This window comes from Gadus morhua, chromosome 13, assembly GCF_902167405.1.
Source record: "Gadus morhua chromosome 13, gadMor3.0, whole genome shotgun sequence".
In the NCBI taxonomy this organism is placed as follows: Eukaryota; Metazoa; Chordata; class Actinopteri; order Gadiformes; family Gadidae; genus Gadus; species Gadus morhua.
The window spans coordinates 1,804,492-1,820,505 of record NC_044060.1 but is presented as its reverse complement, the minus strand read 5'-3'; the positions used below and the strand labels follow the sequence as shown (position 1 = coordinate 1,820,505).

General features: G+C 48.2%; 2 protein-coding genes across 2 annotated transcripts; one reads left to right on the top strand and one right to left on the bottom strand.

The window, feature by feature from the left end:
- Positions 1-1,501: 1,501 nt before the first annotated feature.
- manf (mesencephalic astrocyte-derived neurotrophic factor) lies at positions 1,502-7,040 on the bottom strand. The gene is made up of 4 exons (XM_030375174.1): positions 6,776-7,040; positions 6,244-6,371; positions 4,239-4,380; positions 1,502-2,653 (listed from the first exon to the last, which is right to left on the bottom strand). Exons 1-4 carry the CDS (start codon positions 6,861-6,863, stop codon positions 2,469-2,471), a joined length of 543 nt encoding a protein of 180 aa, XP_030231034.1. The 5' UTR covers positions 6,864-7,040; the 3' UTR covers positions 1,502-2,468.
- Positions 7,041-7,818: 778 nt separating this feature from the next.
- oser1 (oxidative stress responsive serine-rich 1) lies at positions 7,819-12,919 on the top strand. Its single transcript, XM_030373886.1, has 4 exons — positions 7,819-8,408; positions 9,315-9,424; positions 9,698-9,814; positions 11,342-12,919. Exons 2-4 carry the CDS (start codon positions 9,348-9,350, stop codon positions 12,168-12,170), a joined length of 1,023 nt encoding a protein of 340 aa, XP_030229746.1. The 5' UTR covers positions 7,819-8,408; positions 9,315-9,347; the 3' UTR covers positions 12,171-12,919.
- Positions 12,920-16,014: the final 3,095 nt, after the last annotated feature.

Sequence of the window (16,014 nt, the reverse complement as noted above, 5' to 3'; positions counted from 1 at the left end):
ATTGGCGCATAGAGGTACAAAACAGAAGCTTTTGTTTTTTGACTGCGCCATTGTCAAATATCATCGACTACGCGACCGGAAGTCACTTTACCCGGTGAAGGCAAAATCGAACGCCGAACCAGGAAGTTGTGAGATAGGCCCATTGCAAGTTAAAACAGCCGACCACTTGAGTGCAAAAAACATCGAAGACCTCGCCACAGCACCAGCAAATCTTAAGCAAAAATTATTGCGTCTTACCTTTATTTTTGTGGCAGTGGTCTGCAGATGCATCCCGTGGTGTAGTAGCCTAACACATCCATTTAGTTCAACAGGTTATCGTTCTGATACTGTCCATGGTACTAGCAACCTGCTCTGGTGCTTTTTACCTATGTATTCAGGCTAAAATGAATGCTGGAAGTGAATATTCCACTGCATTGAGAAGAGCCGTGTAATAAAACAAAAATAATTGACAGCTGAACGTTAGGAAGGCCCATGCAAGTAAACTGAGCAGTCTACAGCATTGAGAAGAGCCGTGTAAGTAAGGGATAAAACGCCGGTAATTATCGGGAAAATAAGCCCCGACAGGGCGAACAGGACACCTACGCGCCGCCAAAGACGTTAACGTCGCTTAGCAACCGAAGACGCTGGGGTTGAAAAGTTACCGGACTACTTGAGGAGTGATACCAAAGACCTCATTAGAAGCAAAAAGTCCTTTGTTTTCCTTGACAGCGGTCAACCGCCGGAAGTTGTGAAGAGCTCAAGCAAGTGAACGGAGCGTTCCACGGCATTGAGAAGACCCGTGTAATAATCCATAATTATTCAACTCGATTTTTTTTTTTTACAAGCGGTGGGTACAAAATTAAGCTTGAAGAAATCTGGTGGGGACGCGTTCCCGGCGTAATCGACGCATATAGATAAAGGACTGGCTGAACATGTCTCCAGACCTAAACCCTATTGAGCATCCTGAAACGGAAGGTGGAGGAGCGCAAGGTCTCTAACATCCATCAGCTCTGTGATGTCCCCAAGGACGAGTGAAAGAGGATTCCAGTGGCAACCTGTGAAGCTCTGTTGAACTCCATGCCCAAGAGGGTTAAGGCAGTGCTGGAAAATAATGGTGGCCACACATAATATTGACACTTTGGGTCCATTTGGACATTTTCACTTAGGGATGTACTCACTTTAGGTGCCAGCGGTTTAGACATTAATGGCTTTGTGTGGAGTTATTTTGAGGGGACAGTACATTTACACTGTTATACAAGTTATACACTGACTACTTTACATTTGATCAAAGGGTAATTTCTTCAGTGTTGTCCAATGAATGATTTAATAAAATATTTACAAAAATGTGGGTTGTTCTCAGTTTCGTGAGATACAGCATATACAAAGATCTCTCTGGAGTAGGTAGGGGTATGTAGTGACTAGGAAAGAGGCCTAAATTGCGGCCACGTGGGGTTTAAACCAAAGTAAACGAGTGATACAAAACAAAATGTGCTGCATTAAGAAAAGACCAATAACACAGAGACAGTGTTTTTCCATATTTTAATGAAAAAGTAGAGTAGCACAGTTGTAATAAACAACCAAGGCTTAGATGAAGGTCAACGTGAGGGAACAGGGACCTATTGGACATATCCAGTCTCTTCAAGCCACTCACATAGCTTACTTTAAAGTACACACCATTCATTTACACCAAACTATAAAACATAGCAGGTTGTATCCCTTCTGGAGCCAAGGATAGGGGACGTTCAAATAGTGAGATCTCTAATGAGTGAAGGAAACATACGTTTTTTAATACATAACCACATGATCTCGATCAAGGTGTGCAGGATTGCATCAGCATTTATCTGCCAATAAATCAATCTGCTTCGATATCTGATCTTTTCATCTCCTCGTCGGCTTATCAATCGAATCAAATGATTTTATTAAACACCCCCCAAATAAATGCATTGTCTGGGGTTGTCCCTTACCTTGATGAATATGTAGGAAGGCTAAATAATACAGGGGCAAGGATTAATGAATTAAAATGAATAATATCTAATCTCTACCCTGTTATCGAAATTCCACCATGGGAGCAATTTGTCTGCTAAAAGCGTAGATCCTTTACCGATACCCACGGTGTTTCATCCATTCACTGGACACTTGAGACATCCCAGACGAGATGAAGCAGAAAGGACATCTAACAAATAAAGTTACGTCACCAAAAACATGAAATGCATCAACTAAATAATAGCAAAAACCTACAAAGTATTAATACCCTCCTTTCTCACCCGTCTCAAAGTGATGTGATTTCCCCTCTAATCCTACCCCCCCCCCCCTCCCGGATGCTGCCGTCAACCCTTTTAAATGCAAATATTTTCCCCAGCACTCTCTAGACAGTGGCCATCTACTTCAGACAACCGTGAACCAGACTAAACGTGTTTCTCCTCTCCAGATAATGGTGTTGGCCCGATGCAGTGCAGAGCTGTTGCCTCCGTGTGTGGCTCGTGTCCTCCTCAGAGGTCTGTCCGTGCCTTGGCGGCCGTCGGAGCGTACTTGGGCATGAGCTCTGTGATTTTACGGATGAAGTCAGACTTCTCTGCGCAGCCTTTACACGACTCGCCCCACTCCTCCAGGATCTTCTTGAGGTCCTTCACCTTGAGCTTCTTCAGGTCCACCGTGCTCAGGTCCACCTGCTTGTCTGCACGGTGGGGAGGGAGAGACAAGAGCATGTGATGAGAGGAAGGCTGTACTTGCACACCGCTTCTGTTGCTAGCAGAGGACTCAAAATCACTGAAACCATTGTTATGGCTCACATTCAAATCACACGCACCAAATTGTAGCAGATCATTCTTAACAACATGCGTCCGTATGCCATTATAATAGTACGCTCCTTATTCTACGACCCAACAAACGGATCATCACGAGCCGAGAAGAGTTGCCCTGGCTGTCTCAAGGGCCCCGCGTCCCTCTGGCAGACGAGGATCAAACCCTTTCTATTTGAATATATCACTGATGAGTCGTTCAGCAGACATTTTTATTTAACTAAATGAACCATATTTTATACATGCAGGAGATTAAGGAGCAGGTAGCGGTTAGGGCATCTCGCTCAAGGATGCGTTAGGTAGACTATGGACTACTGATGGGGAGCGATCGTCAAATAGTCAAAGTCGCGTAGAAAATCGAATAATGAATGTGACTATCGCTGTTTATTACACAGCTCTTCTCAATGCTGTTGAACGCTCTGTTCACTTGCATGGGCCTTCACAACTTCTGGTGGTGAATACTTTTTTGATAATTCACCGTTGCTAAGCATATAATGACCGCTGAAAAGGAAAGTGGATCTTTTTTTTCTCCGCGTCGCATCACTCCGCATGTAGTCCGGTAACTTATCAACCCCAGCGTCCTCGGTTGCTAAGCGACTTCGACGTCTTTGGCGGACTATTCCTCTGCTGATCAACACTACGAATGCTGGTAACAAATAAATTGTAAAAAGACACACCGTGTGAAGTTATTTTTTTGGCCATAGTTTCCATATGCTAAAGACGTGTCTAGTCACCGTCATGCAGGCTGTGTTCAGTAAAATAAATAGCGATCTGTTTCCGGTGCATGTAGGTCCATCTGCCTAAGCCCACGTTGAAATAATTTTGATGTTGAATGTTGATGGCGCAGTTGTTGAAATAAACAGATTGATTTCATACAAATCCTAAAAGCCTCCCCCTGTGTCATTGTGTGTGCATGTATACGAGGTGCGTGCGGATGTGGGGGGGTTCTTGATTGACCGATTTTCAAATACTTCTCAGCGAATATCGAATAGTATTTTTGCCAGAAATGCACATCCCTAATATGGACATCGGGGTTCGAACCCAGAGGCTTTCGCCTGGGAGTCAGACACCCCAACTCCCACCTATCCTGTAAATAATCACCCCTTACATGCATTACAATGAAAGACTACACAAGTCTAAGGCCAGTCGCAGACCAGACCTACCACAGAGCGCAGTGTTGAGCAGCATTATGCAGATGGGACAAAAGTACAACTGACGATGGACGATTCGGTTTCAGGTCTTGTTCTGTGTTTAATACACTGAGTGGCAATGGATGCCTCGCCAGGGTTCGGAGCGGAGCTTGAGGTAACATCGTGGCACCGTCGTAAATCTCCCGTTAAAAATGTTAGTTTAGAATTCATATCCCGCAATGTAGCACAATGCGGGGGGGCCACGGCCCGATGTGGCTGCTCTGGGGGGCGACCGTGTAAAACACACGACCCTGGAAGGAGGAAGACTCACCATATTTCAGTTCACAGATCTGCATGTCCTTCTTCTTCAGCCTCTCACAGATCTTGTCCACGGGGGCGTGGTAGCTGAGCGGCTTGGACACCTCGTTCACGATCTTAGTGGCAGCATCACTCGTCGCCCCTATGTAGTAGCACTGAGGGGAGGGAGGGAGGGGGGGGAGAGCGAGAGAGAGCGAGAGAACAAGACATAGCATGTTAGACCAACCACTTGTTTACCATTGATGTCCCATCTGAACAAAATGTTCAGGAAGAAAGACAGACACCTCGGTGTAAGACAACATACCTCCAACCAAAGAGGCTTTAGTGTATGTTCCCTCAGCTATAGTACGGTATTCACTCGGTTTCCTACATATTAACATGAACAGCAGTACTGCGCTTCATTGGGGACCAGAAAGCATTGTATGAACTATAAGGTACATATGCCCTGATATGATAACAGACAATTATCATAAATAAATGTATACAGTATATTAGAAATGTATACCCAAACACTATGGTTCAACAATTGGTCATGGCTATGGACCACTTGTGGTGTTTGCAGTTGGAATACAACCCAATAAATAGGTCATAGGACCTACATAATACATTGGACCTGTGCCTCAATCTGGGATTACTACATTGACATGAAAACTAATCTTAGACTGTGATTTTAGACTGTAAGGAACATTATCCTGTTTAAGAATCCTGCACAAACAGGAGTGAATATGTATGTTAATAATCTAATTTTTCTCCTGAAGAAAACGCTTGAAAACCAGAAGAGGAATCTACCCTGCAGCCTGAAAGGCCCACAGGCAATGAGCTCCAACGCTCATTTGGGAACCTAGTTTATATTGAGGAGGGGGGGGGGCTAAACTAAGAGTTTTCACAGATGTTTCCAGTGAAACCCTCCCCATCAGGCTTCAATTGGCCTTTCCCCGGCGACCCGCTAGCTGAGTTGGACCATGCTAACGCCACCGATTGCCCTTTCACTACACATGTGCTGCCATGACCCGTCGTCCCGGACGAATAGGATTTAACCTCCTGTCAAGGCTACCCACTGGAAGGGGTGTCTCTCACGGATTACGCGCTTGTCTTGAGTCACAAACACTTTGTTGTACATTATAACCGATCGTAAAATGATTAGTTGGGGACATTTAATATAGTTGGTTGGTTTCGGACGGAGGGAACTCCCACTACGATATCCCTGATGACTAATTCAGTTGGACGTTCACTATCCCCCTTTTTCGCTTCCTTATCTTGATGGCTCATTGAGAGTCAATTTAGTTGATTAGTCTTGTTTGCACAATGGACACTGTTTAACACAAATTGCTGCCGCACAATGTCCTTGATACTAGGGGAAAGACATGTTGAACATCCTTATCATCATTCCAATAGTGTGAAATATTGTCCAGCCTTCAGAACAAGGCTAATCCGAAAGATGTCTTTCTAAGCTATTTTGTTATGCAAACAAATATCAAGAAAAATCTGAATGCATCGTGCTTCTATCTTAACCCATTTTAAGTATGTAGGTAGTCATAGGAATGAAAGGGCAATAACAAAACAAGCTGCTGAGAACTCTACCAGTACTCTGCGTGCATGGTGATGCACAAGAAGAACACAGTCATTTTATTTGGCGTTTCATATTCCTACAATTTGAGATGCAACTTCTCGATACAAATGCCTTAGTATTATTGTGCCTGTAATTGCATAGATAGACAAACATAATACAACTAAAGTATAAGTAAATATAAGCAAGAGAGACTTGCTTGGCTGATATTATGACATGCAAGGGCATGTTAAATGTAAAGGGTTGATAGAATGCATGGCGTACGGCCAGTATAACGCAATTCACTAACAATCTACACAACCAAACGCCTACACGTGGATTGATAGATAGGTAGGTCTGTCTCAAATAACCAAAACTAAACGGTTCCTGCTCAGTAAAATCCTTGATTAGGATCTCTGTGTTTGCAGAACAGGAAGGGTGAAGGAGGAGAGCTTTAGTGGTTGATGCTTACAAAGCGGTTCTCTTTGCCCCTGGCTTCTTTGCAGGTCTTGAAGAGGGCCGTCTCGATGTCAGCACTGTTCAACTTCACCTCGTTATCCAGCAACGACTGGTAAAACTTCCCCAGGAAAGTAACACACACTGGAACGAAGAGAGGAAGATAACAGGACGTTAAACTGCGAGGCAGACATCATGTTAACCAGTTTCCGTGTCGAACTATCCTGGATGGTGCACTACTGTCTACATTCTTAGGAGTTACCTTATTCCCCGAGTACACATTTTAATGAAATGATCGAACATAGATGAATGAGTGTTCATTTTAAGAAGAGCATCCCATCGCAGTTAGATCATCACCTGGTCGTCGGGAGAGAATCGAGATTTCGATGCGAGCAAATCGTGTGAAGTGAAGTCACAACCACACGCTACAATCTGACCCATACAATAATACGATAATAACACGACGAGTAAAATATTTAATTTGGAGGATCTCCCCTCGTTTCATCGACTCTTGTGTAACGTTACAGCTAGGCTAGCTCTAAACCCACCTTCGCATTCTCCATCCTTCAGAGCATCCGCGTCGCCGGGCAGGAGCGACAGGACCAGAGCCAGCGACAGACCGCTTAAAACCAGCATCTTGGCACCGACAAACGACTCGGATGAACCGTAAATGCTATTTTTAAATTATATGGATAGAGTGTGTACACATGAGTTGCTCCAGAGCGGACGCCGGTAGACTGGTGGGTACAAATGTACAGTCTTCCTGGTACACGTTGTTCTACCGCGGGCTCTGATTGGTCAGGATATCATACGCTTCCTGTAGTTTTACACGCATTCGCCTCTGATTGGACGGATGTATTGCATTCCGGGTGCGACGTCCAGTTGGCGCACTTCGATTGGTTTAAGACGCAGTGGCGCCCCTAAAATGTTTGCATACTATTTCTGTGTCACCTAATAATTCTGCTATCCTCTACGTGTCTCTAAAGTGTGTGTGTGTGTGTGTGTGTGTGTGTGTGTGTGTGTGTGTGTGTGTGTGTGTGTGTGTGTGTGTGTGTGTGTGTGTGTGTGTGTGTGTGCCATAGTGATGTATGGCGTGTGTGTGTGGTGTGGTGTGGTGTGTGTGTGTGTGTGTGTGTGTGTGTGTGTGTGTGTGTGTGTGTGTGTGTGTGTGTGTGTGTGTGTGTGTGTGTGTGTGTGTGTGTGTGTGTGTGAGAGAGAGAGAGAGAGAGAGAGAGAGAGAGAGAGAGAGAGTGAAACTAATTAAAATACGATGTTCCTTCCAGTTGTATCCCATTCATGATTATTTCACCAGATTTTCTTTCTTTCTTTATGAATGGAAACACAACCTTCCAACATGGATCTGTAGGCGAACCATTATATCATAATTTTCCTTGTTGACGACAACATAGATTGCATCTTTATTCACAGTACACAGTATACTTTGGTTGTTTTTCCATCGATTTAATATCGATAACGCAGGGAGAAGCGAGGGACAGCGAAGTGGCTCTCACATGGACTCAATTTAGTGTCCCTGCCAGGTTTTGTCCTTTAAACGCACATGTCTGTTATATAACAGTGACGTACCGCATCACACCCCATGTCGCCCATGTACTGCTGCGCGCCCACACACGGCGCTCATCGATTTCTCTGATTAACGCGGACCCGACCGATATCTCGGTCAAATAAACCGTGACCTGTTCTACGAAATAATAATTCCCCCCCCCAAAAAAATTCTCTCCGGTTGACGTCAGCGTGTGCTTCTGGTGCCTTCTACGTCAGCGGCCGCGCGCTGCTGCTGTAATGCGGAGTCACCTCGACTCGAGTGTAAACAACCCGACCAGCCTCATCCCCGACACCGAATCCGAGGCCAACCCGCCGCGGGGACCACAATCCGGATCAAGATCGTGATATATAGTTCACGTTGTGACCGTCCACGCCGTCTGATCGGTGAACGGTAGTTTGCTGCTGTTGTTATTGTTGTTGTTGTGGATCTCTTGTGTGCTGTCATCTCTGTAGCTAGCCTCCGTAGCTAGCCTCTGTAGCTAGCCCCTTTTGACCAGCCGTAGCTGGCTAGCTCCTAGCCTCCGCGGCTAGCTGCACTGTCGGGCCATCTGGGGTGCTGAGATACCCCGCATGATCCCTGGAATCTCTGCCTTCGCCTCGACCAGGATCTCCTGAACAGTGAGTATACCTTTTTTAGTTATTTTAAGGAGAAATATCAGCCAAAACCCCACAACAACATCACTCACGTCCCAGCTAGCTAGTTAGCCAATTAGCCAGGCTAGGCTAACCTGTTAGCATTAGCTTAGGAGTGAGCAGCCAACGTTCACCATCAGACTCAAAGGTTGCTGTGGATGTTTTCGACTCTGATCTTTAAGACATGTACAATGCGTATAAATACACATATAGTCATGTACGTGTTTATATGGATAATTATGTCCGTGTTTATATGGATCGTTACGGGTCAACGGTGTGTGTTGATTTGACTGGTTTGTGTTGTTGTTTGGTTGCTGTCGTGAGGGTCCTCTATGAAGCGAGTAGGTGTACTCAACATCAAGCAAGTCATTGCGATGCTGTACGCGGAACCTAAACGCATTTTATGACTCGAGTACAGTGAATGAGAGCAACTTTTTAAATTATCGTTGTAATCTCCTGTGCGTTCTCATATCCTACGATCATATCAACGTCTTACGAAATGATTTTGAACGCAGTCAAAGGACGACAATAAATTATTAAAGAAGTTGGATGACAACCACGTGAATCATCAAACGCCAACTGTTGGCTGGGTCACAAGGTTGATACATAAACAGAGAGTCATCCTCTCTTCGTGATGACTCCGTTGTGGATGTTCTCCAGAGTGTATCCCTGGCTCACGGAGCTCTGTGGGAAGATCATGGGATCGGAGATTCAATGACCTGCTTGGGACAGTTGATCAATTCTGAGGAAAAGCTTTTCTGGATGCAGAACTTGGCAGTTAGGCCTACAGCAAGCCCAGTGGTCCACTGTGAGAGAACAGTAACAGTAACTCCTGACTTTTGTGTGTGTGTGTGTGTGTGTGTGTGTGTGTGTGTGTGTGTGTGAGAGCAGCTGGGTGGGTGGACGGTGCTAACCCCTCCAGCCATGGAGGCGGGGGAGAAGGAGGATGAGGAGACCTTGCAGACGGCCTTCAAGAAGCTCCGCGTTGACGCAGAGACAAGGTGAGTGTGTGTGTGTGTGTTATTCAGATGTGTGGGGAGCCAGGTCGGTGTGTGTCTGCATTCTACCTCGGTATCCTTGAGCAAGTTGCACCTGGCATCACTGATGACATGAACCTGAAGTAGTTGTGTCACCACACAGTGAGTGTCGGCTGAATGACCAAATAGCAGCAAATACAAAATAATCTAGATTACCTTCCACTCCACCATCAGACCATCAGCAGCTGTGCCATGTTTTAAAGTGTTTCTCTGCGTCTGTGCCCCCCCCCCCCCCAGTCTGCCCGGCACAGTGAATGTATGCGAGGCCTTGGACCCGCGGGCCATACCGCGGGTCGGTCCCGAGACCAGCGGGGCCAAGCCCAAGCTGGGCTGCCCCAAGGACGCCTGGCACGGGTAGGTCTCCTCTCACTCACTCGCTCTCTCACCCGCTCACTCGCTCACTCGCTCACTCACTCACCCACTCACTCACCCACTCACTCACCCACTCACCCACCCACTCACTCACTCGATCACTCAATCACTGCCTCACTGCCTCACTGCCTCACTCACTCACTCACTCACTCACTCACTCACTCACTCACTCACTCACTCACTCACTCACTCACTCAGGCCTGTCAATGGTTTGGCTAACCCTAACCCTAACCCACGCAAATTAGTTTACCTCCTAAATCAATCTACCATTAGTTGGTGGGAAGCCTTCATTTTGGACCATGTGTCCAAGTATAAGATAATAATAATAATACATTTAGTTATTGGTGTGTTTAGCTGGGTGTCGTTGGCATATGGATTCATGTGTTATGTATCCCAACAGTGCGATATGTTTTGTATCATGGGAAAACAATAACATTTGAGAAATGTATTCGTATATATAACATGTATTTCGCATGTGTAACATGATTTCTGACACACATTACATACTACTGTCACCAACTACTCCGTGTAATAGCGTGGAGATTCGGATGCAGCCTTGCATGGTTTAGAATATTCATGATACAAGCGTAGCACTCGATTAACATTAAGACCTATTCAGAAAGTAACCCTCTTATTAGAGAATTAGAATTACAAATTTTAGATGATAATAGTAATAATAATATTATAATAACTGATTTACAGTGCTTTATTTGTGATTGGTTTAGAGGGCTGAATGTGAAGTTATATTTAGAGCCTGATCTATATTTGGTCCCTTTGGTTCACCCTTCATGAAACTGGTAGGGTCGTTTGGAGGCATTTTATCTCCTTTGTCCACCGGGGGGCGTCTGTGACCAAGTAAAGCAGTCGCTGTCAGACCTTTATCCAATATCCCCCCCCATGCTGCACCTCCTTATCAGCCGAAGCCCTTTGACACTGGGCTATACAAATACTATTGACTCACTCTGACTCTCTGTCCACTCTCTCCTACTCTTCTTACTCCTCCTCTCCTCCTCTCCCCTCCTCTCCCCTCCTCTCCCCTCCTCTCCCCTCCTCTTCTCTCCTCTCCTCCCCTCCTCTCCCCTCTCTTCTCCTCTCCTCTCTCCTCTCCTCTCCTCTCCTCTCCTCCTCTCCTCTCCTCTCCTCTCCTCTCCTCTCCTCTCCTCTCCTCTCCTCTCCTCCTCTCCTCTCCTCTCCCCCCCTCCTCCCACTCCTCCCCTCCTCTCCTCTCCCCTCTCCTCCTCTCCCCCTCCTCCCCTCTCCTTCTCCTCTCCTCCCCTCCTCCCCTCCCCTCTCCTCTCTCCTCTCCTCCCTCTCCCTCTCCCCCCCTCCTCCTCCCCCCTCCCCTCCTCTCCTCCCCCCTCCCCTCCTCTACTCCCCCCTCTCCTCTCTCCTCCCCTCTCTCCTCCCCTCTCCCCTCCCCTCCTCCTCCCCTCCTCTCCTCTCCTCTCCTCTCTCCTCCCCTCTCCTCCCCCCTCTCCTCTCTCCTCCCCCCTCTCCTCTCTCCTCCAGCTGCATGAGGAAGACTTCCCGGGGCGTGTCGCGGTCCCAGCGGCGTCGGCGCTCCAAGTCGCCCATCCTCCAACCGCCAAAGTTCACCTACTGCAGCTCCTCCTCCCCCTCCCCCCCCGCCTCTCTCTCGCCCCCCGGTGGCTGTCTGAAGCACCAGCGCCTGGCCGGCCCCGAGCCCCGCCCGCCCCCAGGCTCCGCCTCCACGTCCCCGGCTCCGCCTCCGACGGCCCAGACCCAGCCGCCCTCAGCCGCCCCCCCCGCCCAGACCCCCCCGGTGTTCGGAGCCCGCGCCGGGGGTCCGGGCTCCCTGGCCCCCCCCGTCTGCTCCCTGTCCCCCGAGGCCCCGGGGCCCCCGGCCCAGCGGGAGGGGGCGGAGCCCTCTGACTTCCACGCCTTGTCCCAGCTGCTCTCCGGCGGCCCCCCGGGGGCCACGGGCCCCGGCTCGCCCCCCCCCTGCTCCCCCTGCTCCTCCTGCTCGGGGGGGGAGGCCCTCGAGGGCGGGGCCGCGGCGGACCCCCGGCCCGGGTGTGGGTGCGCCCCCCTCCCGGCCCCGCCCCCCGCGGGTTGGCCCGGCGTGGAGGTGTACTCCTTCACCGGGCTCCGCGGGGCCATCTCCGAGTGCGAGAGGGGCCTGGCGCCCCCCAGGACTCCTTCCTCCTCCTCCTCCTCCCCCCCCCCGCTGACGGCGGGCCCGCCGCGCTCCTGCTCGGAGCAGGCGGCGCGCGCCTACGTGGACGACATCAACATCGAGGACCTCTCCGGCTACATGGAGTACTTCCTCTGCATCCCCAAGAAGATGTCCCACATGGCCGAGATGATGTACACCTGAACACACACCTGAACACACACACCTGAACACACACCTGAACACACACCGGAACACACACACCTGAACACTGACCGGAACATACACACACACATACACCTGAACACACACACCTGAACACACACCTGTCCTGAACACACACCTGAACACACACCGGAACACACACACCTGAACACTGACCGGAACATACACACACACATACACCTGAACACACACTGGAACATACACACACACATACACCTGAACATACACACCGGAACACACACACACACACCTGAAAAAACACACACACACACACACATCTGGACTCACGCACACAACAGTGCCCATCGCCACGCACCAACGTCTGATTAAAAAAGAGATTTACTACAAGATTTAAAAGATGACATTACGAGAGAAAAGTGGGAGAGCCGGGGAGGGGGGGGGGGGGTCGGGGAACACCGCGGGCCGCTGAGCTGTTTGAGGCTTCTAGAATATTCAGTTTGAATGTGGATATTGTAATTAATTCTTCCGATTCCTTCTCACGCCTGACTTCCTGGCGCTCTCTCTTCCCGGTCGAGCGCCCCCTAGTGGACGGGTCTGTCTCGCTCCCTGTAGTTGAGGCCTGCGTGTTTTTGTTTCTGGTTTAATGGTCAAGTTGCCAAAGAGTTGTGGCAGGCGGCTGCCGGTGCTACGCTGGTCCCAGGCGCCCGGCCTCTCTGGTCCGGGTCGCTGCTAACCTCAACTCTAAATAAAGAAGAACGTTTTTTGAACCGTGTGTGGATCTGTTTATTGTATCGCTGGTCGTAAAGCAGAAGGTGTAAGTCCAAAGTGTATCATCATTTGGATTGCACACAATAGCTGTAGCTATTGGTATTTGGCTTTTGTTATATAAATTGTGAAAACTGGTTTTCAAAAGGATATTTTGAAAAGAATGCTATCTTAAAGAAATATCCATTACAAAAGACTCACTTGGATTCCATCCTTGAGCTAGTTGCAGAATAAAACATCAAATGAAGTTAAACGGAAGGTCGATATGTAAGGGAACTGTTTACACGCGCAACAAGAAACCTTCAAACTTCCCGAGAGTCATCTGTGCTTCTCATAACATTTGAAGACTAAACCACATTGTGGTTTCTATGAACTGCTAGATGGTGATATATACAGGCCTTCATCTCTTAGGCGTTGATTCAACGAACTAAACACAGTGAACCGCAGCGGGGAAAGTACGGTCTAAGTTGCAGAGATTCGGTTCCGCTTTCTATTCCGTTTTCCGATAACGGATATTAGAGTCAATTAGACAGAAACCTTGAAAGCGGTTTTTTTCCCAGGTAATTGCGACACGAAAGAAAAGTATTAGCCTACTACGTAATGCAAAACACTCTTTCGGAATGAGCCCAGAATGCATTCATAAATCACTTTATTAATATGTAAATATAGGCTATATATATAGGCTGGATATATATATATATATGTATAGCCTTCATTTTATATAATCAATAACACCATTTGGTTAGCTTGTGAACCGGGCAACAATACGAACATTAATATTAGCCTACTTAAAGGCATTTTTTGTTTATAAAAAATGAAACGGCCATTGAAGAGGGTGTCGGCTATATATAATCGGCCACCAGAGTGCAGCATTCCCTTCACGTCCCTGTGGGTCTTGTTCCCTGAGCTGAGGGTTGTGTAACTGCTATAGTTGCCGACAAAATCGTGACCCGAAAGGGTGTGTCTTTAATTTTCTATGGTAGAAAGAGATCGGCTTTTATGTACCGAGAAGAATAGAGGGAACAAGTCCTAGTAATCAGAGTGGTTGTCGGACAAATGATCTGCTACACAGCACAGGCGAGGCTGAGAACACAAACAGCGTCGTTTGCACCACACAATCCTTCCCTCTCCGAACAAACCAGTCACCTGAGGCAATGGAATTCCTCTTCATTTGTTCTTGAACAAGAGTATGAATAATTTAATTTTGTGTGTGTGTAGGCCGATGTGTGTGTTTGTCGGTTTTTCTGTGTGTGTGTGTGTGTGCGCGCGTGTAGGCCTATATGTAAGATTGTGTGTAGGCTGTGTGTGTGTGTGTTTGTGTGTGTGTGTGTGTGTGTGTGTGTGAACACACACACACACAGCCTCCACACAATCTTACATATAGGCCTACACACGCGCACACACACACAAAAAAGACAAACAAACACACGCATCGGCCTACACACATGCACATACATAGAACCACACTGTGGTTCTATGTATGTGTGTGGTTGTGTGTGTGTAGGCCTATGTGTTTGTTTGCCTTTGTTTGTGTGTGGTGTGTGTGTGTGTGTGTGTGTGTGTGTGTGTGTGTGTGTGTGTGTGTGTGTGTGTGTGTGTGTGTGTGTGTGTGTGTGTGTGTGTCAGCCAATGTGTGTGTTGGTGTGTGTGTTTGTGTGTGTATCTTTCTCCATAATTGGCGTGTGCCTCTCCCTGGTTCCATATCTCAGTGGAGCCGACTGGTTCCAGCCTGCCGCCGCCGCCGCCGCCGCCGCCACCGCCGCCGCTGGTGAGGTTGTGTTTTATGGAAGGCGGGGCAGCGGCTCCGAGAGAGAACCCAAGAGGAACACAAAGCAGGACGTGCATGAGAGCGCGCGGCCATCGGCCATGTGATCCGTGGTGTGATTGTGTCTGCCGTCCAGTGATGCTTCTGTTCCCTTTTCCACTGGGATGTCCTGGTTACGGCTCGTGTGGGCGAATGCGAAAGAGGTTGTGGGAGTGTTCTGTATTGTGTGAGAAAACATCTAACTTTCACACCTTGCCTTCACGTCACCACTCAGATGGGTCCGGTTTACAGATGTAATGATACCTTATTTGCATATAATCGGTCAATGGTCTAAACCCCCACCCCCCCTCAATGAATACAATTCAGTGTTTCAATAAGTATGTATGTGAGACAACGTGTAGAACCGAAAAATGTAAAGCTATAGTGTTGTATGTATTGATTCAGGCTTTAAGAGTCAGTGTTATGTTGTTCCACACTCAAATGACTGGCACTTTTAACAATCACAAAGAAGATACTAGAATAAGTAAACATTTCTGATAGACTGTACATCTGAGAGACAGAGAAAGAGATACAGAGAGAGAGAGAGAGAGAGAGAGAGAGAGAGAGAGAGAGAGAGAGAGAGAGAGAGAGAGAGAGAGAGAGAGAGTGAGAGTGTGAGAGAGAGAGAGAGAGAGAGAGAGAGAGAGAGAGAGAGAGAGAGAGAGAGAGAGAGAGAGAGAGAGAGAGAGAGAGAGAGAGAGAGAGAGAGAGAGAGAGAGAGAGAGAGAGAGAGAGAGATTTAGGAATCCGAACCGGGGAACAGGGGAGGCGAGGAGCCAGCCACGTAACCGCGTTGCCACGGTTACGCCAGAGTGACTCACAACTTTTAACGAGTACCACCAGCTCGCGGTTCTGACGGGGAGACAAAGGAACGGCCGGCCCAGCACATTCCTCCCGGCCGCTCCGTCCAAGTATCTGCTCCTCAGCGTTATTCAACACACGGCGTCCGCGCCAAGAGACCCAACACTGGCGGCCCACAGCAGGCCGCGGTGTTTACGCTCCGCAGCCCCGGCTCCAGTCCGAGCGGCGGGCCGCGGGGGGCGCGCAGAACGGCCCGCTTTTAAAAGCACTTTGGCAGCGATGCGACGGCCGCGGTTACGCGTTTGGCTGCGGGTTGCGGGCGAGCTGATTGGTAAATTATACACACACGGAGCCGAGCCCCTGATTGGTCGAGAGCTGGATGTGGTCCACAGCAGTCCACATTCCAACCCGCTCTCTCTCTCTCTCTCTTCGTTGTTCTTTCTTTAGCTTACTCTTTCATTTTCTATTCATCGAAGTTTGGCCTCATTTCAT

Bases quoted from the DNA above. Each gene is read 5' to 3' on its own strand.
- manf (XM_030375174.1), bottom strand. From the start codon at position 6,863: ATGCTGGTTTTAAGCGGTCTGTCGCTGGCTCTGGTCCTGTCGCTCCTG. The intron at 4,381-6,243 runs GTAAGCATCAAC...CCCTCCCCTCAG, and splicing joins GGGGCAAAGAGAACCGCTTT to TGCTACTACATAGGGGCGAC. The intron at 2,654-4,238 runs GTGAGTCTTCCT...CCCACCGTGCAG, and splicing joins GATCTGTGAACTGAAATATG to ACAAGCAGGTGGACCTGAGC.
- oser1 (XM_030373886.1), top strand. From the start codon at position 9,348: ATGGAGGCGGGGGAGAAGGAGGATGAGGAGACCTTGCAGACGGCCTTC. The intron at 9,425-9,697 runs GTGAGTGTGTGT...CCCCCCCCCCAG, and splicing joins CGCGTTGACGCAGAGACAAG to TCTGCCCGGCACAGTGAATG. The intron at 9,815-11,341 runs GTAGGTCTCCTC...TCTCTCCTCCAG, and splicing joins CCCAAGGACGCCTGGCACGG to CTGCATGAGGAAGACTTCCC.